The 22014-nt window shown below is 48.1% G+C and overlaps 1 protein-coding gene across 1 annotated transcript in view; it reads right to left on the reverse strand.

Moving 5' to 3' along the window:
• Positions 1-22014, reverse strand: part of LOC119375551 (uncharacterized) — a 138351-nt gene that overhangs the window by 4892 nt on the left and 111445 nt on the right. Inside the window, exon 4 of the mRNA XM_037645747.2 lies at positions 3-197. Within this exon, the coding sequence (XP_037501675.1) occupies positions 3-197 (195 nt within the window). The remainder of the gene's footprint in view (positions 1-2; positions 198-22014) is intronic.

Consider the following 22014-nt stretch of genomic DNA (forward strand, 5'->3'; position numbering starts at 1 on the left):
ACCTGCAAGCACGTGACTCGTTCGTATCGGTAGAAGCGGGTGGAGGCTTCGGCGAGGGAACACAGGCACTGGCGACGCACTGGATCGTCGCGGCACAGCGCGTACCGATCGATGTACAGCAGCACGTGCAGCACCAGGAAAGCAGCAGCCACCAGGCAAAGCACGCCACTGAGGCTGCTCAAGGCGAAACTGGCTATCTGCACAGAGGAACGTCACCCACATTCATTCGCGGCTTTCTAAAATGAACACTTCTTCCGTACGACTCAGTATTCGCTCACGCTTAGCACAGAGTCGATGTACACATGCGAACTTGCGTGTCTTCTTACTTCCCTCCTTTTTGCTTTGTTGTCATGCTTTATCTGTAATATGAGGCTGTTTTTTAAAAGAAAATACAGATTTTTAATAAAAATGCTGTGACAATCAGGCCCTGCCGTACTCACAAAAAAACTCTGCGCCGAAGCGGAAAAACTTGGCCGCGTCTCCAGGAATATTCAATTGAGGGATTAACAAAAACTCGTTAATTAGGCTTTTAATTATTAACTTTATGGCCGTTGTTCATATAATAATCATAATAATAATAATAATAATAATAATAATAATAATAATAATAATAATAATAATAATAAACACTTGGTTTATTATTAATAAATAATGGAACGCGATAGCGTAATCGGGCCTCGTTCGCATCCCTTTTGTCTCGCTTGCCACGCTACGGCTCTCGGTGGACGGCACCACAACCGTCCAGGGAGGAAAAGAACGTCTGCGCGCGTGACCCTGGCTGTATTAAAGTCTCCTAGAATGCCTAATGCAAGTGCAGTGGCGAAGGGCCTACTACGCCATACTTGTTCCTTTTGCGAAGCATAGCGAAGTACCCACTAGGTGTGTCCGTAAGGCAAAACGTGCACCTACACAGCCGCGCACTTTGTTGATACTGTCACGTGGTCGTGCCGTCGACGAAGGCAGCAGTCAGCACGTCCGAGATGAAACTCTTTATTAGGCCGAACTTGTGGCCGGGAAAATGAAACTCCAGCTACAGCAATAAACTGATAGCGGCGAACAGAGCGTCGACCGTCGATCAACTCCCAAGCGGTCAAGCGCGTCGGCTTTTACACAGACGCTATCGAACTTTCCAGCAATATCGCTGGTGGCGGCGTTATCTCTAGACAAAGCTGGAACATTCACGTGCGGGGCGCAATCTTAACAAAACGATCTACTACAATCGCGAAGTTTCTCGAACACTGCTTCGCGGACAGCGTCGAGCGTTGATAACCGTCCCTGCCGGTCAAACCCGAATACATCAAAACAAGACAAGAAGTGGGCGTGGCATTGCCCCCCTCTGAAAAAGCATCGTCCCGATGCTTGTGAAAGAGCATAGAGGAGAGAAAAAAAACAAGTGCATAGACAAATAAATTACAATAACAAAAGGAAAAAAAATAGAGCCCCCAGGTTCGCTAACGCGCAAAAAACGGCTTAAGGCGCACGACATGGAGGACTTCAGGTCGTGCGCGGCGTCGCTGGGAGTTCGTAATGCCGTCCGGGATGACCTCGTAGTCAAGAGCGCCGAGGCGTCGAACAACCTTATATGGCCCGAAGTATCGCCGAAGGAGTTTTTCGCTAAGCCCACGTCGGCGTATCGGCGTCCAGACCCAAACACGGTCGCCGGGCTGGTATTCCACGAAGCGTCGTTGAAGATTGTAGCGACGGCTGTCGGTGGGCTGCTGGGTCTTGATGCGCAGGCGGGCGAGCTGTCGAGCTTCTTTGGCACGTTGTAAGTAAGCGGCGGCATCGAGATTTTCTTCGTCGGTGACGTTGGGTAGCATTGCGTCGAGCGTCATCGCCGGGCTCCTTCCGTAGACCAACTTGTACGGCGTCATCTGCGTCGTTTCTTGGATGGCCGTGTTGTATGCGAAGGTCACATACGGAAGGATGGCATCCCTTGTCTTGTGTTCGACGTCGACATACATAGCCAACATGTCGGCGATAGTCTTGTTTAGCCGCTCGGTGAGGCCATTTGTCTGTGGGTGGTGCGCTGTGGTCCGGCGGTGGCTTGTTTGGCTGTATCTCAGTATTGCCTGAGTTAGGTCAGCAGTAAACGCCGTGCCTCTGTCGGTGATGAGGACCTCTGGGGCGCCATGACGCAAGACGATGTTCTCCACGAAGAACTTGGCTACCTCGGCGGCAGTGCCTTTGGGCAAGGCCTTTGTCTCGGCGTAGCGGGTGAGGTAGTCAAATGCTACGACGATCCACTTGTTGCCGGAGGTCGACGTCGGGAACGGCCCCAGTAGATCCATCCCGATTTGATGGAACGGCCGGTGAGGTGGTTCAATTGGCTGCATAAGTCCCGCTGGCCTAGTCGGCGGTGTCTTCCGTCGCTGGCAATCTCGGCAAGTCTTAACGTAGTGGGCGACGTCGGCAGGAAGGCGAGGCCAGTTGTATTTTTCCTGTATTCTCGCGAGCGTGCGGGAAAAGGCGAGGTGGCCAGCCGTCGGGTCGTCGTGCAGGGCCTGCAGAACTTCTGGTCGCATTGCCGAAGGTACAAAGATAAGGTAGTTGGCCCGGGCCGGAGAGAAGTTCTTCTTTACGAGGACGTTGTTTTTCAAGAGAAATGACGCCAATCCCCGCCTGAATACTTTCGGAACAACGGTGGTCCTACCCTTGAGGTATTCCACAAGGCCCCTGAGGTCCGGGTCGGCTTGCTGTCGTTCAGCGAAGTCGTCAGCACTTATGGTTCCCGAGAAGCAGTCATCATCGTGGTCGTCCTGCGGCGGTGCGTCGACGGGGGCACGAGACAAGCAGTCGGCGTCGGAGTGTTTTCTTCCGGACTTGTAAACGACGGTAATGTCGACTTCTTGAAGTCTTAGGCTCCACCGTGCGAGGCGACCTGAAAGGTCCTTCAAGTTGGCTAGCCAACACAAGGCGTGGTGGTCGCTCACAACTTTAAAGGGCCGGCCGTAGATGTAGGGGCGAAACTTCGATGTAGCCCAGATGATGGCCAGGCACTCCTTTTCTGTTGTGGAATAGTTGATTTCTGCCTTTGATAGCGACCGGCTAGCATAACTGATGACCCTTTCCAATCCGTCGGTCTTCTGCACAAGGACGGCGCCGAGTCCTACGCTGCTTGCGTCGGTGTGGATTTCCGTATCGGCGTGCTCGTCGAAATGCGCGAGTATCGGAGGCGTCTGCAGGCGTCGTTTCAATTGTTGAAATGCATGAACTTGCAATGTTTCCAACCTTAATTCGACGTCGGCTTTCGTGAGTTGCGTCAGTGGCTCGGCGATCCGTGAAAATTCTTTGACGAAGCGTCTGTAATGGGCGCACAAGCCGAGAAAACGGCGTACGGCATTCTTGTCGGTGGGCGTCGGGAAGGCAGCGATGGCAGCTGTTTTCCGCGGGTCCGGGCGAACACCATCCTTGCTGATCACATGACCCAAGAACAAGAGCTCCTCGTACACGAAGCGGCACTTTTCGGGCTTCAAAGTGAGTCCGGAGGTCTTGATTGCTTGAAGTACAGCTTCAAGGCGCCGAAGGTGTTCGTCGAAGTTTGAGGAAAACACAACGACGTCGTCCAAGTACACAAGGCAATTCTGCCATTTCAAGCCGGCCAGTACTGTATCCATAACCCGTTGAAAAGTCGCAGGTGCCGAGCAAAGACCAAAAGGCATCACCTTGAACTCAAACAGGCCGTCTGGTGTTATAAAGGCAGTCTTTTCTCGGTCTCTCTCGTCGACTTCTATTTGCCAATAACCGGTCTTGAGGTCCATCGACGAAAAGTACTTTGCCTTGTGTAACCGATCCAGAGTGTCGTCTATCCGGGGAAGGGGATACACGTCCTTCTTCGTGACTTTGTTCAGGCGACGAGAATCGACGCAAAAACGGAGAGTCCCATCCTTTTTCTTTACTAGCACCACGGGGGATGCCCACGGACTCTTCGACGGCTGGATGATGTCGTCGCGTAGCATTTCGTCGACCTGTTTCTTCACGGCCTCCCGTTCCCGCGTCGAAACCCGGTAGGGACTCTGACGGAGTGGTCGAGCATTTTCTTCTGTTATAATGCGGTGCTTAGCAAGGGGCGTTTGTCGGACCCGCGATGACGACGAGAAACAGTCCTTGTTTTTCTGCAGATGGCATCGAAGCTGTTGCTGTTGGCGAGCGGGAAGACTTGGGTTTACGTCGAAGGGTGGCTCAGGTATTGGGGTAGTCGTCGTAGCTTCATCAGAATATGAAAAGGCAAACGCATCGCCGACGGCCAAGATTTCTTCAATGTATGCAATTGTCGTACCCCTGCTTAGGTGCCTGTATTCTTGGCTGAAGTTCGTTAGCATCACGCTTCCTTTTCCTTCATGCAACCGAGCAATGCCCCTTGCGACGCAAATGTCATGGTCTAGTAGCAAACGCTGATCGCTCTTGATGACACCTTCGATGTCTTCAGCTTTTTCGGTGCTGACGGGAATTATGACGCTGGAGCGAGGCGGGATGGTAACTTGATCTTCGAGCACGTTCAGGGCATGGTGACATGGATTCGTATCCGGTGGTGTCGTTTTGTCCTACGATAGGGTTATCGACTTGGTTCTTAAGTCGATGACGGCGCCGTGATCGTTTAAGAAATCCATGCCAAGTATGACGTCCCTGGAGCAGTGTTGCAAGATTACGAAGCTCGCAGGATACGTGCGATTATTGATTGTTACTCTTGCTGTGCAGACTCCAGACGGCGTTATTAGATGGCTTCCAGCGGTACGGATTTCGGGGCCTTCCCAAGCATTCTTAACTTTCTTCAACTTCGTGGCGAAAGGCCCACTGATGACGCAATAGTCGGCTCCAGTGTCGACGAGAGCGGTGACGTTGTGGCCGTCAATGAGAACGTCGAGGTCGCTAGTTCGTCGTCTTGCGTTGCGGTTGGGTCACGGCGTCGGGTCACGGCTGCGTCGGTTTGTTCCGCTGCTTCGACGCTGCGTCGTCAGGTCTTCCTCGGGCCGTGAAATTTCGACGTCAGGGCTTCGTTCGGCTTGCGGCGTGTTCTTTAGATTCTGTTGCGGCGTTGTCGTCGGCGGCGGAGGATCTTCGGTAGTTCGTCGTACAGCAACCGCACCTCCATCGGTTGCCGCCCTTAGTTTTCCGGATACGGGCTAGGCGACCGGCCCCGGTTTGGGCCAGTGTACTGCCGGCGGTGCGGTGACATGTAGCGGCCGGGCGACGGCGAGCGGGAAGGTCGTCGTTCTTGCCACTGTGTTCCGGTGAGGTAGTCATCGATGTCGCGAGGCCGTTCGCCTGGCTGCGGGCGCGGCGCGTTAACGGCGAATCCGCGTAGCCCCATCTGTCGGTACTGGCATCGGTGGTACGTGTGGCCGGCCTCCCCGCAGTGGTAGCAGAGCGGGCGGTTATCAGGGTTTAGCAAGACTTGTGTTTGGGCAAGTTGGTTCATACATGATACGGACATACGAGCGCTATGGGGCGGGGACATAGACAAGAGGTACACAGGACAGGCGCTCAACTTTCAACTGAGGTTTATTGAGCAGACATGTAAAATTTATACAAGCAACCAGCTAGGGCGATAACAATTGTGAATCATCCACCCGATAACAAAAGTGCCAATACCTCACCAAAAAACCGCGTCATGGCCACGCACCACGCCGAATCAAGTACCTACCGCTCAAAGGCGTTAGAAAACGTCCGATATTGAAGACCGCGACACACTTGCATATGAAAAAAAATATATATGTACCTGGAAAGACGCATGCGCACTTAAGAAACCTTAACATCAAAATCAAGCCTTAACATCGAAACCCAAAAGGAAGCAGGCGCCATCAAAACTGAATAGGCCATCAACGAACCATCCTAGCAATGAGGAAACAAACTACCCCACCGTCGGACAAAAAAGAAATGTGGTCTACAGAATCTGCACATATGCTCAACGGAACTCCTAAAAACCTAACCACGAGCCGCGTAAGTAAAATAAACAATTTTCCCCTAACACCATAAAAACCAAAACAAAAATTGAACACATAAGATCCGCGTCAAAAACCATAAGAAAACAATAGGTCATTAACAATGCTTAAAAACAAGGAGCTGCGTCAGAAAACAGTGGTAAACGAAGTTTAAAAAAACAAAACAAAACACTCAATCCTATAAACAAAGACAACAGCACAAAACATCTACGCCAAAGAATGGTAGCTTACAAATAACCTTCTAGGAAGGCGACTTCCTTGTCACAGAGTGTGATAGAAGGTACACTGATACACTTATCACCAGACTTGTGAATGTGGTATGCTTCCACGATTTCCCTTTCTGTTCTGTCATGAGAACGCTTAAGGAAATCAGTGCGCGCAAACTCCGGGCTGCACCCACACCTTTTACAATGCTCCGAAAGGTGGCCACCAGCGTTATTCTTGATTGACAAACTATGCTCTCTCGCCCTTTCATTGAAACATCTCCCCGTTTGCCCTATGTACACTTTATCGCAGCTCAAAGGAACGCGGTACACAACGTTCGCCGCGCATGCGGTGAACTGAGTGGCATGCCGCTTGGAACACTGCATGCGACCACCCTTAGAAGTGAGAGAGCAAATTTTTGATAGTTTGCACGGCGCTGAAAACACAACATTGACATGGTACTTCGAGATAACTTTTTTCAAATTATGGGAAATGCGATGGAAATGCGATCCATCGCATTTCCCATAATTTGAAAAAAGTTATCTCGAAGTACCATGTCAATGTTGTGTTTTCAGCGCCGTGCAAACTATCAAAAATTTGCTCTCTCACTTCTAAGGGTGGTCGCATGCAGTGTTCCAAGCGGCATGCCACTCAGTTCACCGCATGCGCGGCGAACGTTGTGTACCGCGTTCCTTTGAGCTGCGATAAAGTGTACATAGGGCAAACGGGGAGATGTTTCAATGAAAGGGCGAGAGAGCATAGTTTGTCAATCAAGAATAACGCTGGGGGCCACCTTTCGGAGCATTGTAAAAGGTGTGGGTGCAGCCCGGAGTTTGCGCGCACTGATTTCCTTAAGCGTTCTCATGACAGAACAGAAAGGGAAATCGTGGAAGCATACCACATTCACAAGTCTGGTGATAAGTGTATCAGTGTACCTTCTATCACACTCTGTGACAAGGAAGTCGCCTTCCTAGAAGGTTATTTGTAAGCTACCATTCTTTGGCGTAGATGTTTTGTGCTGTTGTCTTTGTTTATAGGATTGAGTGTTTTGTTTTGTTTTTTTAAACTTCGTTTACCACTGTTTTCTGACGCAGCTCCTTGTTTTTAAGCATTGTTAATGACCTATTGTTTTCTTATGGTTTTTGACGCGGATCTTATGTGTTCAATTTTTGTTTTGGTTTTTATGGTGTTAGGGGAAAATTGTTTATTTTACTTACGCGGCTCGTGGTTAGGTTTTTAGGAGTTCCGTTGAGCATATGTGCAGATTCTGTAGACCACATTTCTTTTTTGTCCGACGGTGGGGTAGTTTGTTTCCTCATTACTAGGATGGTTCGTTGATGGCCTATTCAGTTTTGATGGCGCCTGCTTCCTTTTGGGTTTCGATGTTAAGGCTTGATTTTGATGTTAAGGTTTCTTAAGTGCGCATGCGTCTTTCCAGGTACATATATATATTTTTTCATATGCAAGTGTGTCGCGGTCTTCAATATCGGACGTTTTCTAACGCCTTTGAGCGGTAGGTACTTGATTCGGCGTGGTGCGTGGCCATGACGCGGTTTTTTGGTGAGGTATTGGCACTTTTGTTATCGGGTGGATGATTCACAATTGTTATCGCCCTAGCTGGTTGCTTGTATAAATTTTACATGTCTGCTCAATAAACCTCAGTTGAAAGTTGAGCGCCTGTCCTGTGTACCTCTTGTCTATGTCCCCGTCCCATAGCGCTCGTATGTCCGTATCAGGTTATCAGGGGCGCGCCAAACGTCGGTCTTCCTCGGCGTGTAGCGCTGGCCGGCTGGCGGGCGGTGTGACGTCGGTGGTGCCTCGCGGCGGAACTGCTGGGGCGGCGCGGCGTCTTGGCATGGTCGAGGAGGGGGGGGGGGTCGTTGCGTCGGGCTGCAGCAGCATAGCTCATTGCTTGCAGCTGCGGCTGCGCTGACTCAGGGACGCCCAGGGACTGCTGGATTTCCTGTCGGACGATGTCTGCAATCGAGGCATCTTGAGCCTGGCACGACGGGAACATTCGACGAAGTTCTTCGCCCACTACGGCCCTTATGGTCTCGCGCAGATCGTCGGAGCCGATAGCTTGAACAGCTGTGCTATCTTGGGTCAAGCGGCGGTTGTATTGCCGGGTGCGCATTTCCAACGTGCTCTCGATTGTTGTGGCCTCGGAGACAAATTCCTGGACTGTCTTGGGTGGGTTCCGCATGAGCCCAGCGAAGAGCTCTTGCCTTACTCCTCGCATGAGGAAACGGACCTTCTTCTCCTCCGTCATGTTAGGGTCGGTGTGGCGGAAGAGTCTGGCCATTTCTTCCGCGAAGATTGTCACTTTTTAAATTCAATTACTGCATTACATAAAGGTAATTTTAGTGTAGAAGAGATAACTGAAGGCGATCGAACATACAGGGGCAGAGCATTGGCTGAGAAATTCAATAATCACCTTACTTCCTTAGTAGACAGTGTCGGTGACACTACCGCACTACATTACATGTCCGCACAGACAGTAGCTTCGTCGGTTTATCTTTCCCCAACAGATGAACACGAGGTTATGGGTGTTTTCAAAAAACTAAAGAAAAGTAAATCGGAAGATATTGATGGGTTAAAGATGGCCCCAGTCTGTTCTGTCATAGATATATTAGTCATGCCCTTAACATACATTTATAACCTAATTTTAGGCACAGGTATTTTCCCAGAACGTATGAAGCATGCAAAAGTTACAGTGCTGTTTAAGGGAGGAGACAAAAATGATTTGAAGAACTATAGGCCCATATCTGTTCTACCATTGTTTTCAAAGCCCATAGAAAAGTTAATATTTATAAGATTGTCGAACTTCTTTGCAAAACATTCGGTAATTACTCCAGCCCAGTACGGTTTTAGGTCAGGGCTGTCGACAGAGGTAGCATTGTTACGTCAAAAGGAAATTATATTAGGTAATATAGAGGACAGGAAAATTACGCTAGGCATATTTGTTGACTTCTCCAAAGCCTTCGACCGGATAAATCACAATACCCTCTTACAAAAATTGCCCTATTATGGCATTAGAGGAAATGCGCTAAACTTAATCACCAGTTATTTGAGCTACAGTGTGTAAGAATAAACACCGAACAATCATCTTTGCAAAAACTTGCTCAAGGTGTACCCCAAGGTAGTATATTGGGGCCGTTACTTTTTGTCACTTATGTCAACGACATTATAAACATAAATCACACAATCAAATATGTCATATATGCGGATGACACTTCCTTGTTTTTCACAGCTGTGGATGTAAATGACCTAATTTCAGCAGCAAACACGACACTAGATGACTTGTATGCATGGGCGACTGCTAACTCCCTACAAATCAACTGTTCAAAAACCAAAGCCGTCCTATTTCGTTCAAAAGGAACAACGTACGAAGCTACTTCAAAACTACACCTGCACGATTCTGTGATTGATTTTTCTTCGACCGCTAAAGCATTGGGAATTGTTTTTCATGAGCATATGTTATGGGATTCACAAAGCGAAATGGTAAGAAACAAGCCAAGTAAGGTACTAGGCATGCTTAGGAGATGTCAGTCATTTTTACCGACTACTCAGATGTTAATGATATACAACACGCTTTTTTCTTCCCAGTTACGCTACGGTCTTTTGGTGTGGGGTACTGGCACCTTGCACTCTAAGCAGAAATTACTCACACTACAAAAAAATGCATTGCGTTCTATTGCAAATGCCGAATATAATGCACATACCTTGTCTTTATTCAACAAATTCAGAGTCGTAAGATTTGACAACATGTATGAATATTGTTTACTAGCGTCTTTAAAAACTGAAATTAACAAAGGAAGTAACAATCTTATCTCCATAGCATGCTTAGAGCGCAGCACCTCGTCTCGACCTACTAGACAGAGCGATTATTGGAAGGTTCCTCGATGCCGAACAAACTATGGTCTACAAATGCTGAAACATTCACTCCCCCACATACTAAATAAGTTCAATTTTTCATTGGAGCGATTGCGCCTTCTTTCGCGACAGGATATGTGGAATATTTTTTTACCTTCATGACGCAAGAGAAAAAAAATTTTTTTTTGCACAAATTTAGGCAGTTCCAAAGATTTGTTTTTTATGTTCTGCTTATTTCTATTTTTCGTATTTCTTCAAAGAGTGCGATCCTGCCAACATTTCTTAAAATTTTATGTATGTAGATTTCTTATTGGTGCCACTTTAAACTATGTATTTGTGTCCGTTTAGTTCTTTCGAGGACTTTATGAATGCTGTCACTTTTTCTGCCTTGTATTGATGGGATGTGGGGCTAGTCAAGCTGCGTTTTGTATCGCAGCTTTTTTCCCGCATTCCACACCACACATTGTATCTTTGTTTCAAGAATGTCTGAAAAAAAAATGGTGTAACACTGTGGTGAAATAAACTTCAACTTCAACTTCAACTTTTTCATTCTGGAGCTGGACCCGTGTCTCCAGTAAAGCGACGGCCCTTTCCTTTCGCACGACGCTTGTGAACGCTGCGAGGAAGCTGGTCCGGAAGATGTCCCACGTTGTCAGCGTAGACTCCCTGTTCTCGAACCACGTCCTGGCGCTGTCTTCCAAAGCGAAGTACACGTAGCGTAACTTGAGTCCATAGCGAAACACGAGGACAGTGAAAGGAACGACAGCACGGGCCGCCCTTGCTGTGGCTCCCTTTTGTCAACGGTGTCAAGCGATGCTGTCGCTGATGACGATGATCAGTTGTATGCATTTGCAGTAGGTGTTAACGAGAAGTTCTCATTAATGTTGTGTTTAACAAAGAAAAACGAGCCTTGAAAGTCATCTTCTTTCCTTTTTGGGCCTTTAAACCACCCACCCGTTGCACAGTTGTCGTTGTGCGACACCTGGCGCGATTCTACGCTTATAGCACGCAATACTACAAATGTGATTGGGACCCCTCGCACTGCACGATGCTTGTATCCAGAAGCAGTTTGTAGCACTGGAGTGGCTCTGTCACAGAGCATCTACGTACCGCGCCAGAGACCGGGGTTCGATTCCAGCTTAAACCCCTGATCTCTATTTTTTGCATCAGTCGCGATTTTTCGCTCACAGGCGACGCCGAATTTTCTCTCACAGTCTACGCCGCCGAAGCCGACACCTGTGACATGGGCTCTTTAATGTTATCGCATGAAAATTTAATGCAGAGTTTGTTTATAAAATGGCTTTCTTTCTTTTGTAATAATAATTGCTGGGGTCTAACGTCCCAAAACCACGATCTGATTAAGAGGGACGCCATAGTGGAGAGCTCCAGAAATTTCGACCACCTGGGTGGGGTTCTTCAACCGGCACCTAAATCTAAGTGCACAGGTCTCAAGCATTATTGCCTCCATCGAAAATGCCGCCGCCGAAAATGCGGCCTCCTCAAATGACGACGCTTTCGACGAGCGCATATCGAGCACTAGTGTTTATTATGTGCTTGTTGATGCCATCTTTGCACAGGAGTCACCGTACGCTGTGTCCGAGTTCATGTCACCTACTTCAGCCAGCAGTAAGGTTTAATCATGATCATTGACGTTAGTCGTCAGGATGGAGATGCACCACTAGGATCATCGTAGGCGCGTCCCCATCAAGCAATTCTATAACTGCCAAACACCGACAAGCTCTCATTTATCAGTGCACAATGTATACATCGGACTACTTTTGTAAAGACACTCCCTGCCGGCGGCAAGTTATCGTTTCGTCCACTGTACTTTTTTCACATTTATATTATAATTACTACAAATAACACCGCCTATACTTTCCTTGGCGTGGCTGTCTGTTAGTTCTCATTAATATTATGTATAACAAAGAAAAACGAGCCTTTAAAGTAATCTTTCCTTCATTCATAGCGAGGGTCTCGTTCTGGCAGACATGATGCCTTCAGGTAGTATGCGAGGGATTATTGGTCAGCTGCCTGCTCGTAAATAGATCACGTGCTACGTGACGCCAAAATAGGCAAAAAAAAGAGTATTCCACACTCGCCGCCATGGCTGCGACTGGCGCTGACTAACACTCCTAAGTTTAAATCTACATATATACCCTATAAAGTGGACGGGGAGATGACCGCCGCCGTAGCTCAGTGGTAGAGCATCGGACGCGTTATTCGAAGGTCGCAGGTGCGGTCCCTGCCGGCGGCAAGTTATCTTTTCGTCCACTTTACTTTCTTCACATTTATATTCTAATTACTACAAATAACACCGCCTATACTTTCCTTGGCATTGCTGTCCAGAAGAGTGGTATCTGCATTGCTGTCTGTTAGTTCTCATTAATATTGTGTATAACAAAGAAAAGCCAGCCCTTAAAAAGTAATCTTTCCTATGCTTCGCTTGTGTGTTATACCGATTTCTATGATGGAGAGTAATCCATTTTTTTTAATTGCGAGGCATTTTTTAGTGAACCCTAGGCACTTTGAGCGTTTTTATCTATCTATCTATCTATCTATCTATCTATCTATCTATCTATCTATCTATCTATCTATCTATCTATCTATCTATCTATCTATCTATCTATCTATCTATCTATCTATCTATCTATCTATCTATCTATCTATCTATCTATCTATCTATCTATCTATCTATCTATCTATCTATCTATCTATCTATCTATCTATCTATCTATCTATCTATCTATCTATCCGCCTACGTCTGGGTGCTCCCGTGATCGCCTCCTTAGCTTGGTGTCGACCAACATTGGCATGGGAGGGTAAGAGTATTTGACGAATATGAATTTCTGGTCAGGACGTGAATAACGTGAAAATCCTGTCGCGTACGTCGTCAAACCCTTTCCACTAGACACGTGTGGCACATACCCGTAACCACGGGCCACGGTAAACAGGTATGCGCCACAGGTGATTGACAGTTTATATCTTCCCAGGAACGGCAAGTACGGGCATTCGTAATTTAAATGCGAGAGCGTTAAGAAAAACCGATATCGGCAGAGTTGACGCGACAAATGCAAAGAATGAAAATCAGTATCCCAGCAGGAATCGAAGCCAAGCATTCTGCATGGCAGTCCGGTATTCTACCGCAGAACCACGCCAGGTCTAGGAACTGCTTTGGAGAAATACCCTATGCAGGCGCAATGTCAGTGCAGCGTCAATTGAGGTTGCAGTGCTGACTATGTAATTTTATAACAAGTCAATAAAAAAGAAAGGAAAACGGCGCTGAATTTTTGGACGAACACACAGGAAGAGAGACGAGGAGAGGCGCCGACTTACAAGTGATCTTTCTTTCTCCCTTTTGATTCTTGTCATTCAAAGCTAGTGAAAAGGTCCATTGCCACAACATGCTTCATTAATGCTCTAAAGAAGTCATGTCCCCACTTAATTTCAAAGAGCATTAGTAAACAGCTCGAACGTCTCAAGGCAGCGGGGTATCTGAAACATCTGTTAATTTCTGTCGCAGAGTCGCTTCTAAAAAAGCTAGAGAGGACAGGCAATCAGCATCAGATTGTAACAGAGGTCCAGAGTTTACTGTGATACAATATATGCATGGGATTGCGCATAAATTGAAAAAGATAGGGCAACCTGCCAATGTGAGAGTGCTATTCTCTGCGCCAAAAAAGCTATCGGCTTTGTGTGCGAAAGTGAACAACACAGCAAGTAAGCAGCGGTACTGCGCAAAAAACCATAAGCTCAGCTTCGTTGAATGCGCGGAACATGTGTATTCGATCCCGCTGTCCTGCGGTAAAAGATACGTAGGTCAAACAGGAAGGTGCTTGAATGTAAGGTTGAAGGAACACGAGTATAACGTACAAAAAGCTATCAGTAGCCACCTCGGTATCGACTGTAGGGGTTGTGGCTGCACACCGAAGATTCACCAGACAACTGTTATTGCCAGACATAAAGAAAAAAAGGAAGTAGAGAAATAATTGAAGCAGCTGAAATAGTACGCCTTAAAGTTAAATGTGTTAGCATGGCATCTCTAACCCTCTCTCAACAAGAAAATGAATTTTTATCATCCAGACGATTCACGCTTGTTTGTGACACAGAGTCGTGGTGCGGGGATGTTGATCTCAGAGTGATGATAGCACATTAATGGCAGTCACGTGTGTTTTCACTGACATGGTATAAATATGCCTACTTCACAGAAATAAAGATCAGTTGTAAGTCAGCGCCTGTCGTCGTCTGTCTTCGTGCGTGTTCATCCAAAAATTCAGCGCTGTTTTCCGTTCTTTGCACAATGACCCAACTTGCCCAAGCCTTAACCCTAGAAAGCAATAAACATTACATATGTACTCCTATGATACAGGCGTCATGCCGGGTTAACGTTAATTGTGGCTCCAGTGTTGGCTCCGCTTTCATAGAAGTCGAATAAACATTACATTTGTGTTCCTGTGATTCAGCAAGCTATATTCCAGCGTTGCTCGACCACGGAGGAATACGCTAACGAAAGTTGCGTATGATATTCACATCATCGCATCGTAAAGTGCACTTCGTTGCGATAATACTCACGTCTGCTCTTAAATCAGTGTTGATGTTACGTCAGACCATTAGTTACGCTTTAAACACCAGTGTAGTCGACCTCCCTGGTAAGGCCACGATGTGCACACAACCGCTCCGCTTACATGTCAATCCACCTCGTAACGCTTGGCTGAAAGCCAATAAATGCAGCATAGACTCGCTGGCTGCTTCGAACGAAACCGATTCCGACACGGCGTGGGATGCACAGATTTTTTTTTTCTCCCCAAGGGTCAGCACAACAACCACAAAGGCCCACGGGTGAGAAGCTGGGCTGATACTGCCTTGGTGAGGAGCAACTTCTTCCCCTGAGTTTCCAGGAACTGCCTGTCCTCTGCTACGTGCCGGTGTGGGCTCGACTGTACGGTGAAGCGCCAGGTAGTAGGTCAATGCATACCAGTGGTGTGGCCAATACCACAATAGCGGGGAGCAAGAACAGTGTTATGTTCGGACAATATACCTGTTATAACTGACCGCTGGCTCAGAGTAAGCTGGCCGCCAATGGGAGCTGATGGAATATCAAGATGAATGCACACGACCACCGCGTCGGAAGCGAGGGAGTCTGACACGAGAGGGGTACTACATGAGGGCAACGTTTGTGCTGCTAACGCTTGCTATGGTGGCTGCTCCGGCAAAGGCAAATGATCACGGTGCAAGCAGTATTTGGAACTTATCCCCTTCAGACACGAATTACGATGCACTGTCTGCAAATGCGTCAAATTCGCATGGCATTATTTCAAGACGCTCACTATTAGATTCCAAGAAAGAAAACGAAGGAATGTGTTGTGTCGTATGAGTTTCAGTAATAAATGTTATTTAGCGTGGTACTAATTATCTAATTATTCTGCCATCAGTCAGCTTAAATACTTGCATAAAAAGAATCAGTTATTAGGCCCGAAAAGCATGCACACTTGCTTTTTTGGTTGTACTCGTTTCGAATGGAGAAAAAAAAATACGCTTAACGTTGGTCCTGGAACGTGGCACGTCGAACGATCGTCTAACATGGTAGTGTCGCCAGCAAAGTGATCATCTGCAGCAAAGTGATCATCTGCAGCATGCTTTCCAACTATCATCGAACATCCAGTGTAACTGCCATGAAGCTTAGACTTAATCTTTCTCCACTTGCCACGGGCAGAAAAATAGCTCGCCTTTGCGCCTTTCATAATATATACTATCACAATCACAATCTAAAATCGCGCTTAATACAGCCTGCATCTTTGATATCATTTCGCATAGATCACCCCAACGAAGTGCTTATCCCTCGAAGTAACACATTCACCTTTTCCCAATCTTTTCTTCCGAACACATGTCGTGACTGGAATCTTCTATCAGCATCAATCGCCAGTATTACTAAGCCTGACGCATTCCGTCAGGCATTAACATCTTCCATGTTATAAGCATTGAACGCCGCTCCTGTGATAGTGCCTCATTGTTTTCATGACTTGTGTTTCGTAACGCCATTTTTTAAATGCGAAGCATTTCTTAGCGAACCTCAGGCACTTTGGCCGTTTATATCTATCTATCTATCTATCTATCTATCTATCTATCTATCTATCTATCTATCTATCTATCTATCTATCTATCTATCTATCTATCTATCTATCTATCTATCTATCTATCTATCTATCTATCTATCTATCTATCTATCTATCTATCTATCTATCTATCTATCTATCTATCTATCTATCTATCTATCTATCTATCTATCTATCTATCTATCTATCTATCTATCTATCTATCTATCTAGCCGCCTACGTCTGGGTGCTCTCCAGGTCGTCTCCATCACTTGTAGTATACCAAAATTGGCATAGCAGGGGATCAGTGTATGACGAACACGATCCACTGGTGATGACATGAATAACGCAAAATACATGTCGCGTACGTCATGAAACCCTTTCTCTCAGTCACGTGTGGCACATACCCGCATACCAGAGTTCATGTTTTGCGGGTATGCGCCACAGGTGATAGAGTTCAACCAATGCAGTAACCGCGAACAAACACACATTGACACGCAAGAAAACTGATAACAATAATTGTTGGCGTTGTATGTCGCAAAACCACGACATGATTATGAGAGACGCCGTAGCGAAGGGCTCCGGAAATTTTGACCATCTGGTATTCTTTAACGTGTACCAAGATCGCACAGTACACGGGCATCCAGCATTTTGCCTCCATCGAAATTCGACTGCCCCGGCCGGGATCGATCCCGCGACCATTGAGTTAGCAGCCGAGCACCGTAACCGCTACTGCACCGCGGCGAACGCAAGGAAAGTGAGAAAGCTGTAGACAGAACAGTCCTGGAAGACGCTCAACTACCATCCACTCGTCCTCGTGGCCCGCAACGTGGACCACGTGGATTACGCAAAAACCGGGATCAATGCCTCCTACAATAAATCTGCCGAGAGAACCAGGCCTCCCATCATTACCGGTGACTTCAACATTGCTTTATCAAGACACAACAACGCCTGGTCCTTATACTGCGTGAAAGACGGCTCGGATGAGCACAGGGCATCAAAAGACCTCGCTGCCACTCCAGGACAGGAGGCATGATAGATAATTTCATCGTGAGAGGCATCCAGGATTTCCACCAGCTGTGCTATACCTCGCAGTTCACTGCACTTAGACCCATCGTGGCGGCGATCATGAACGGATCCGAATACCAAGTCCGGTCCAGCTGCTGGGGCTCACTGATCACGGTGATGATGACCTTTTCAAGAACTGTCAAGAACCCCTTCCACACATGCATACGGGTTCGTGCGTGCGTGTGTTCGTTCTCTGTGCGTGTGCGTACGTTCTCCGTCATAACGGACAAGTATAGGCATAACACCTGTAACAACTGCAACTGTAACGTGCGTGCAGTGCGCCTGCGCGTGCCACTCGGCTGTGTATATATCTGGCGAAACTTTCCTGAATGAAGCTTAGTTGCGAGTAACGCCTGTCCTGCGCATCTGTGTTCCTTCTTTGTCTTGTTCGCATTCGCACTATCTAGCATTGAATAATATAGCACTACATATCAGCTTACCGCGTCTGGTGTTGGTATCACCCATGTTGCTGTTGGCATCGTTACGCAACTGTAAACAATTGGTTATCTAATACATATGCAACTCTTCAACACGTATACCACTACCACATTTCTTTAGAGTCATTCCGTAACGTTTCGCTCAATGTGAAAAATTACGCCACAGTCACCATCCCCTGCATGCTTCGCATAACACCGATTCCCACGGTACGTGGGATCTGCCGAATTTTTCTCGTTTTTCTTATTAATGAATCGTTAGTTCTTTCTGTGCTTTGGTTAGTTTTTTTACATGTGTGTTCTGTTTTTTGCCCCTCCCCTCTACAATGCTGTAAAGCCCTGAGGGTAAAAAAAATAAAAATAATAAAATACGCAGGACAATGAAGTAAAATGACCAATAGTTGTCCAATCAAGAAGCGTGCACGAATGTCCACACTGAGTTTCAGGCCATTTGAAGAAACACGCGGCGTCGGACGCGCCTCCGAAGTTCCCGTCCCCAAACGATGACGCCGTGTAACAAAGGGTTAGTATGGCTTCAGGAAAAAGACTGACCTTGCTGGGATCCTATTCTTGGGATCCTATTGTGGGATCCTATTCTTTCTATTCTTCGGGCTAGTTTTTGGTTCGCGGCAATGATGATGTTCGTGGCTGTGCAAGTGCGTTGGTTTCGGTGGCTCGAAGATAAGGCGTGCTTGCGCTGACGAGAACCAGTAATCACCAAGAATTAGAGGCAGTACATTATGCGCCAAAACAGCAGCTTCAACACCTCCTGTGACTGGGCCAAGGGACATTCTAAAAAAAAAGATGGTTGATCCCTCCTTCATAGGAATCGGAATAACACGAAAGTAAATCGTGCCCTTGCAGAAGTAAATGAATGTTTACAGAAGTAACTGAATTGATATAGAGAGTTTGCACAATTTATATTGATGTCTGGCAGCTATAGCACCGTTTACCGTGTACTTAGCTTTAGGTGCACGTTAATGAACCCCAGGTGGTCGAAATTTCCGGAGCCCTCCACTACAGCGTCCCTCATAATCACATCGTGGATTTGGGACGTTAAACCCCAGATATTATTATTATTAATATAGCACGGTTTAAGGTTTAACGTTTAACGTGGATGCACACACTTTGATGTTTGGTGGTACATATCCATCCCGACGACTAACGTCCATGTTAAATGAATAAATAAACCCTTGTGGTAGCTGTAGTAGTTAACGGTGAAAGCGTAATCAGAGAACGAGGTGTGATAGCCAGAAGAGCGTCGCATATTGGAGCTGAACTTGGTCGCCATCCCGCGGCATGTTAAAATGTGATTGAACACCACGGCCGGACTAGAGGGAAACGCAAAGCGCGTCCTGCAGCCCCGGTAGCCCATCCGCGATTTTTATCGGGGCGAGCGCGTCAGCGGTGAACGCGGTGTTACAGCCAGGTGAGGCAGGCGCGCGTCGCAGAGCTATTTTTGGTTTGGATTAGCGTGATGCTATGAGCGAGACCGACGCTTTTACGACGCTTTAACGGCCGGTCATGTAGGCTCCCTACGACGCTTGGTCTAAGATCGCCACCTCGCGGTTTGTTAAGGCATTGACAAAATTGAACTATTGAAAACGCGCCGAATGGGACGGACGTGTAACGCGTTGCAGGTGCTAATCGCGGGGGCCACAGTAATGACGAATTACTTTACTTTACCGCTCCGAGAGGGCAACACCACCCCGCCGACCGGGAGAGTGGTAGATATAAAAGGCGCGTTTGTAAAGCCTCTAGAGTGTGTGGCCGTGGCGCAGTGGATAGCGTGCCCGGCATCTGTTGTTGCGGACCGAGCGGTCGTGGGTTCGATGCCCGTTCACGGACCTTTTGTTCTTTGACGTCTGATAGTGTAAATTTTTTTCTACGTCATTTCCGTGACGGTAATACGTCACTGAGATCTTGGTGGACCCCCGGCATAAAACACTTTCGTGTTAAAAATACCGCACCAACAGGCAACACTGTGCCTCCTCTGACCACAGCAAGAGGGGCTCGGTCCACAGTCCTATGATCTTGCTTGCAGGCACACGGGCTTTAGATATTTGTGTAACCTTGGATATAGAGTTAGGAAACGCTTCGTACTCACTGACTCACCTGACACTCGCGTTGAAAAAGGGGCATTGCTGCTAGCGTAACGGGCGCATTGGCAGTGCCGGAGGCTGCTGTGTCATGGGCGTGGTTGGAGGAGCTGACCACATTGACGATGGTAAGCGGCTGGCACGTGTAGGGCATTTGGATGCCAGATGCCTCAAAGTATGACATTGGTAACAGACACCTTAAGACTGGCTTTGGCGCTATGAAAAGCTGGAGCGCCGTACTGTGCCGAAATATCTGTATAAGCAGCTTCATGTCGATCTGCGGGCAGCCCTGAAATGCGCGTTCTTGATGTTGCACCTCGGGAGGTCTGTGATGTCCTTAAATCTGGGTGGGGCTGCTAACTCTGTGCAGACTGCGAGGCACGAAATGGTTGCACGGCGGCCCCACAGAAACGGAGAATGATGACGGGCTTACTTTGGCTTGGAGATGATGTGCGCTGTTGTCGAGGCTAGTGCAGGTGGCAATAAAATCGGCTACCGTTGGCTACGGTCGGCTGCTATGGCGACGAATGTGTGTTGTTCGCGTAAACCAGGCAGAAGGTAATAAATCTTTTTGGCATCTGGGAGGTTAAAGGGGCAACGCTCAATTAACCTCAAATTATCAATGGCATATTAAAGGAAGCTTTGAAATGGAGCCTGGGCTATCTTGATGATCTGTTCTTGCCACTCGATGAGGGGCGATTCTGTCGAAAGTATGTCCTTAAGGGCCGCTTTAAGCGGAGGACAGACGGTCCGATTTTCCATGCGATCCGACGGCCGACGCGGCGGTGGGAGAGAGGGAATGGTGGCTGTACGATGCTTTGAAAGGTCACCATTCCGGTTTCCCCTCCGCCGTGTCGGACGTCGAATCGCATGAAAAATCGTACCGTCTGTCTCGCCCTTTACACATGGCCGAGCTGGTATACTGGTTACCGAGCGCCAGAAGCCAGTTTCGCACCGCACCTTCCAGCTTGCTAGCGGCGATCAGGCGTTATCAGGCGTCGTCCCACAGGTCAAGCTGCTGCGCTCGTCGCACGTCCTCAAGCCACACGTTGACACTGCGGCTGTGCGAGCCGTCAAACTGCGGGATGGAAGGTGATAGATCGCACAGTCGTAACCTTTGCTGCAGGGCGAGGTATCTGCTGGAACAGCAAGACTGTAAGGCGGCTGGGTCTAGCGTGAAATGCGCCGCAGCGGTCAAGACGGATGCATTCGTTTTGCCGGGCGGGGGGGGGGGGGGGTAAGTTCACGCGGCTGCCCAATGTCAGCTTCCAGTCGCTGAATGAGGTCCTCTTTCGAACCGGTGGTGTCCAGTTGTCGTGCCAATTCTTGAAGTATGAGTTTGATGCCCAGGCGCAACATTATCGCTGGGTCGAGATCCTCCCACACAATTCCCGGCATGATGTTCCGCAGAGCCGGCTGTACGCAGGCGTTCACGCACAAAACACATTCTTCCTAACCGCGTCCACCAGCAACTTGAATGAGTAAAACGCGCGAAAGAACGAGGACGAACAGAATAAACAACAGACCAGGGCGCCTAGTTAAACGTTCTAATCCACCAGCAAGTTCACGTAGACGCGAACAAATGGGCGAGCGAACGGCGTGAACGTTCTGGCGAGGAAGAATACAAAAATGGCGAACTGACTGTCGAAGGGAGAAGGCTGGCTGAGTTACTGAGGCGCTGGCATGCCTGCGTGGCTGGGTAGCTGCAGACAGGCTCGGGCATTGGCTGCGTCAGATGTGAAGGCTAGGCGGGAAGGCTGATGCTACCGTGGCATTGCGAGTTGGCACGAGACTTATTGAAAAAGAATGCTTTTATTGTAATGTCGTGAAACCGGTAGGAGGAAGAGGAAGAGGAGAGGTTGAGGAGAAAAAAAAAGACGAAACTTCTGCAGCTCTAATAGGGAGCACGGCTGAGCGCCTGTAGGGGAGAGGGTAATAATGATGTGGAGAGGAGACTGGAAATGGCCACCATGTCCGAGGACGCGGCGGACGGCTTCTATAGCCGGTTGTCCAGTCCAGTGGCCCCAACGAGGTGCAGAACCGCCTTGAAGACCTCGGTGTGGTGCTGTGCAGGGAACAGGATGTCCCTCTGTGTAGCCGCGGGTGGACCCTGGCGACGGAGTGCGGTGAGCAAGGCGCTTCGTTGTGCTTGAAGCGCTGGGCATGCACACAACATGGGCTCAATCGGTTCGCCTGCCCCGCACGCAGTGCACGCGGGTGACGAGCAGCAGACGACGCGTGGACGTGAAATCGGTAAAACGTGACCGTCGACGCCGGAGGCGGGAGAGGGAGGGAGAGCGCGCGT

Source organism: Rhipicephalus sanguineus, chromosome 11 (genome assembly GCF_013339695.2).
Source record: "Rhipicephalus sanguineus isolate Rsan-2018 chromosome 11, BIME_Rsan_1.4, whole genome shotgun sequence".
NCBI lineage: Eukaryota > Metazoa > Arthropoda > Arachnida > Ixodida > Ixodidae > Rhipicephalus > Rhipicephalus sanguineus.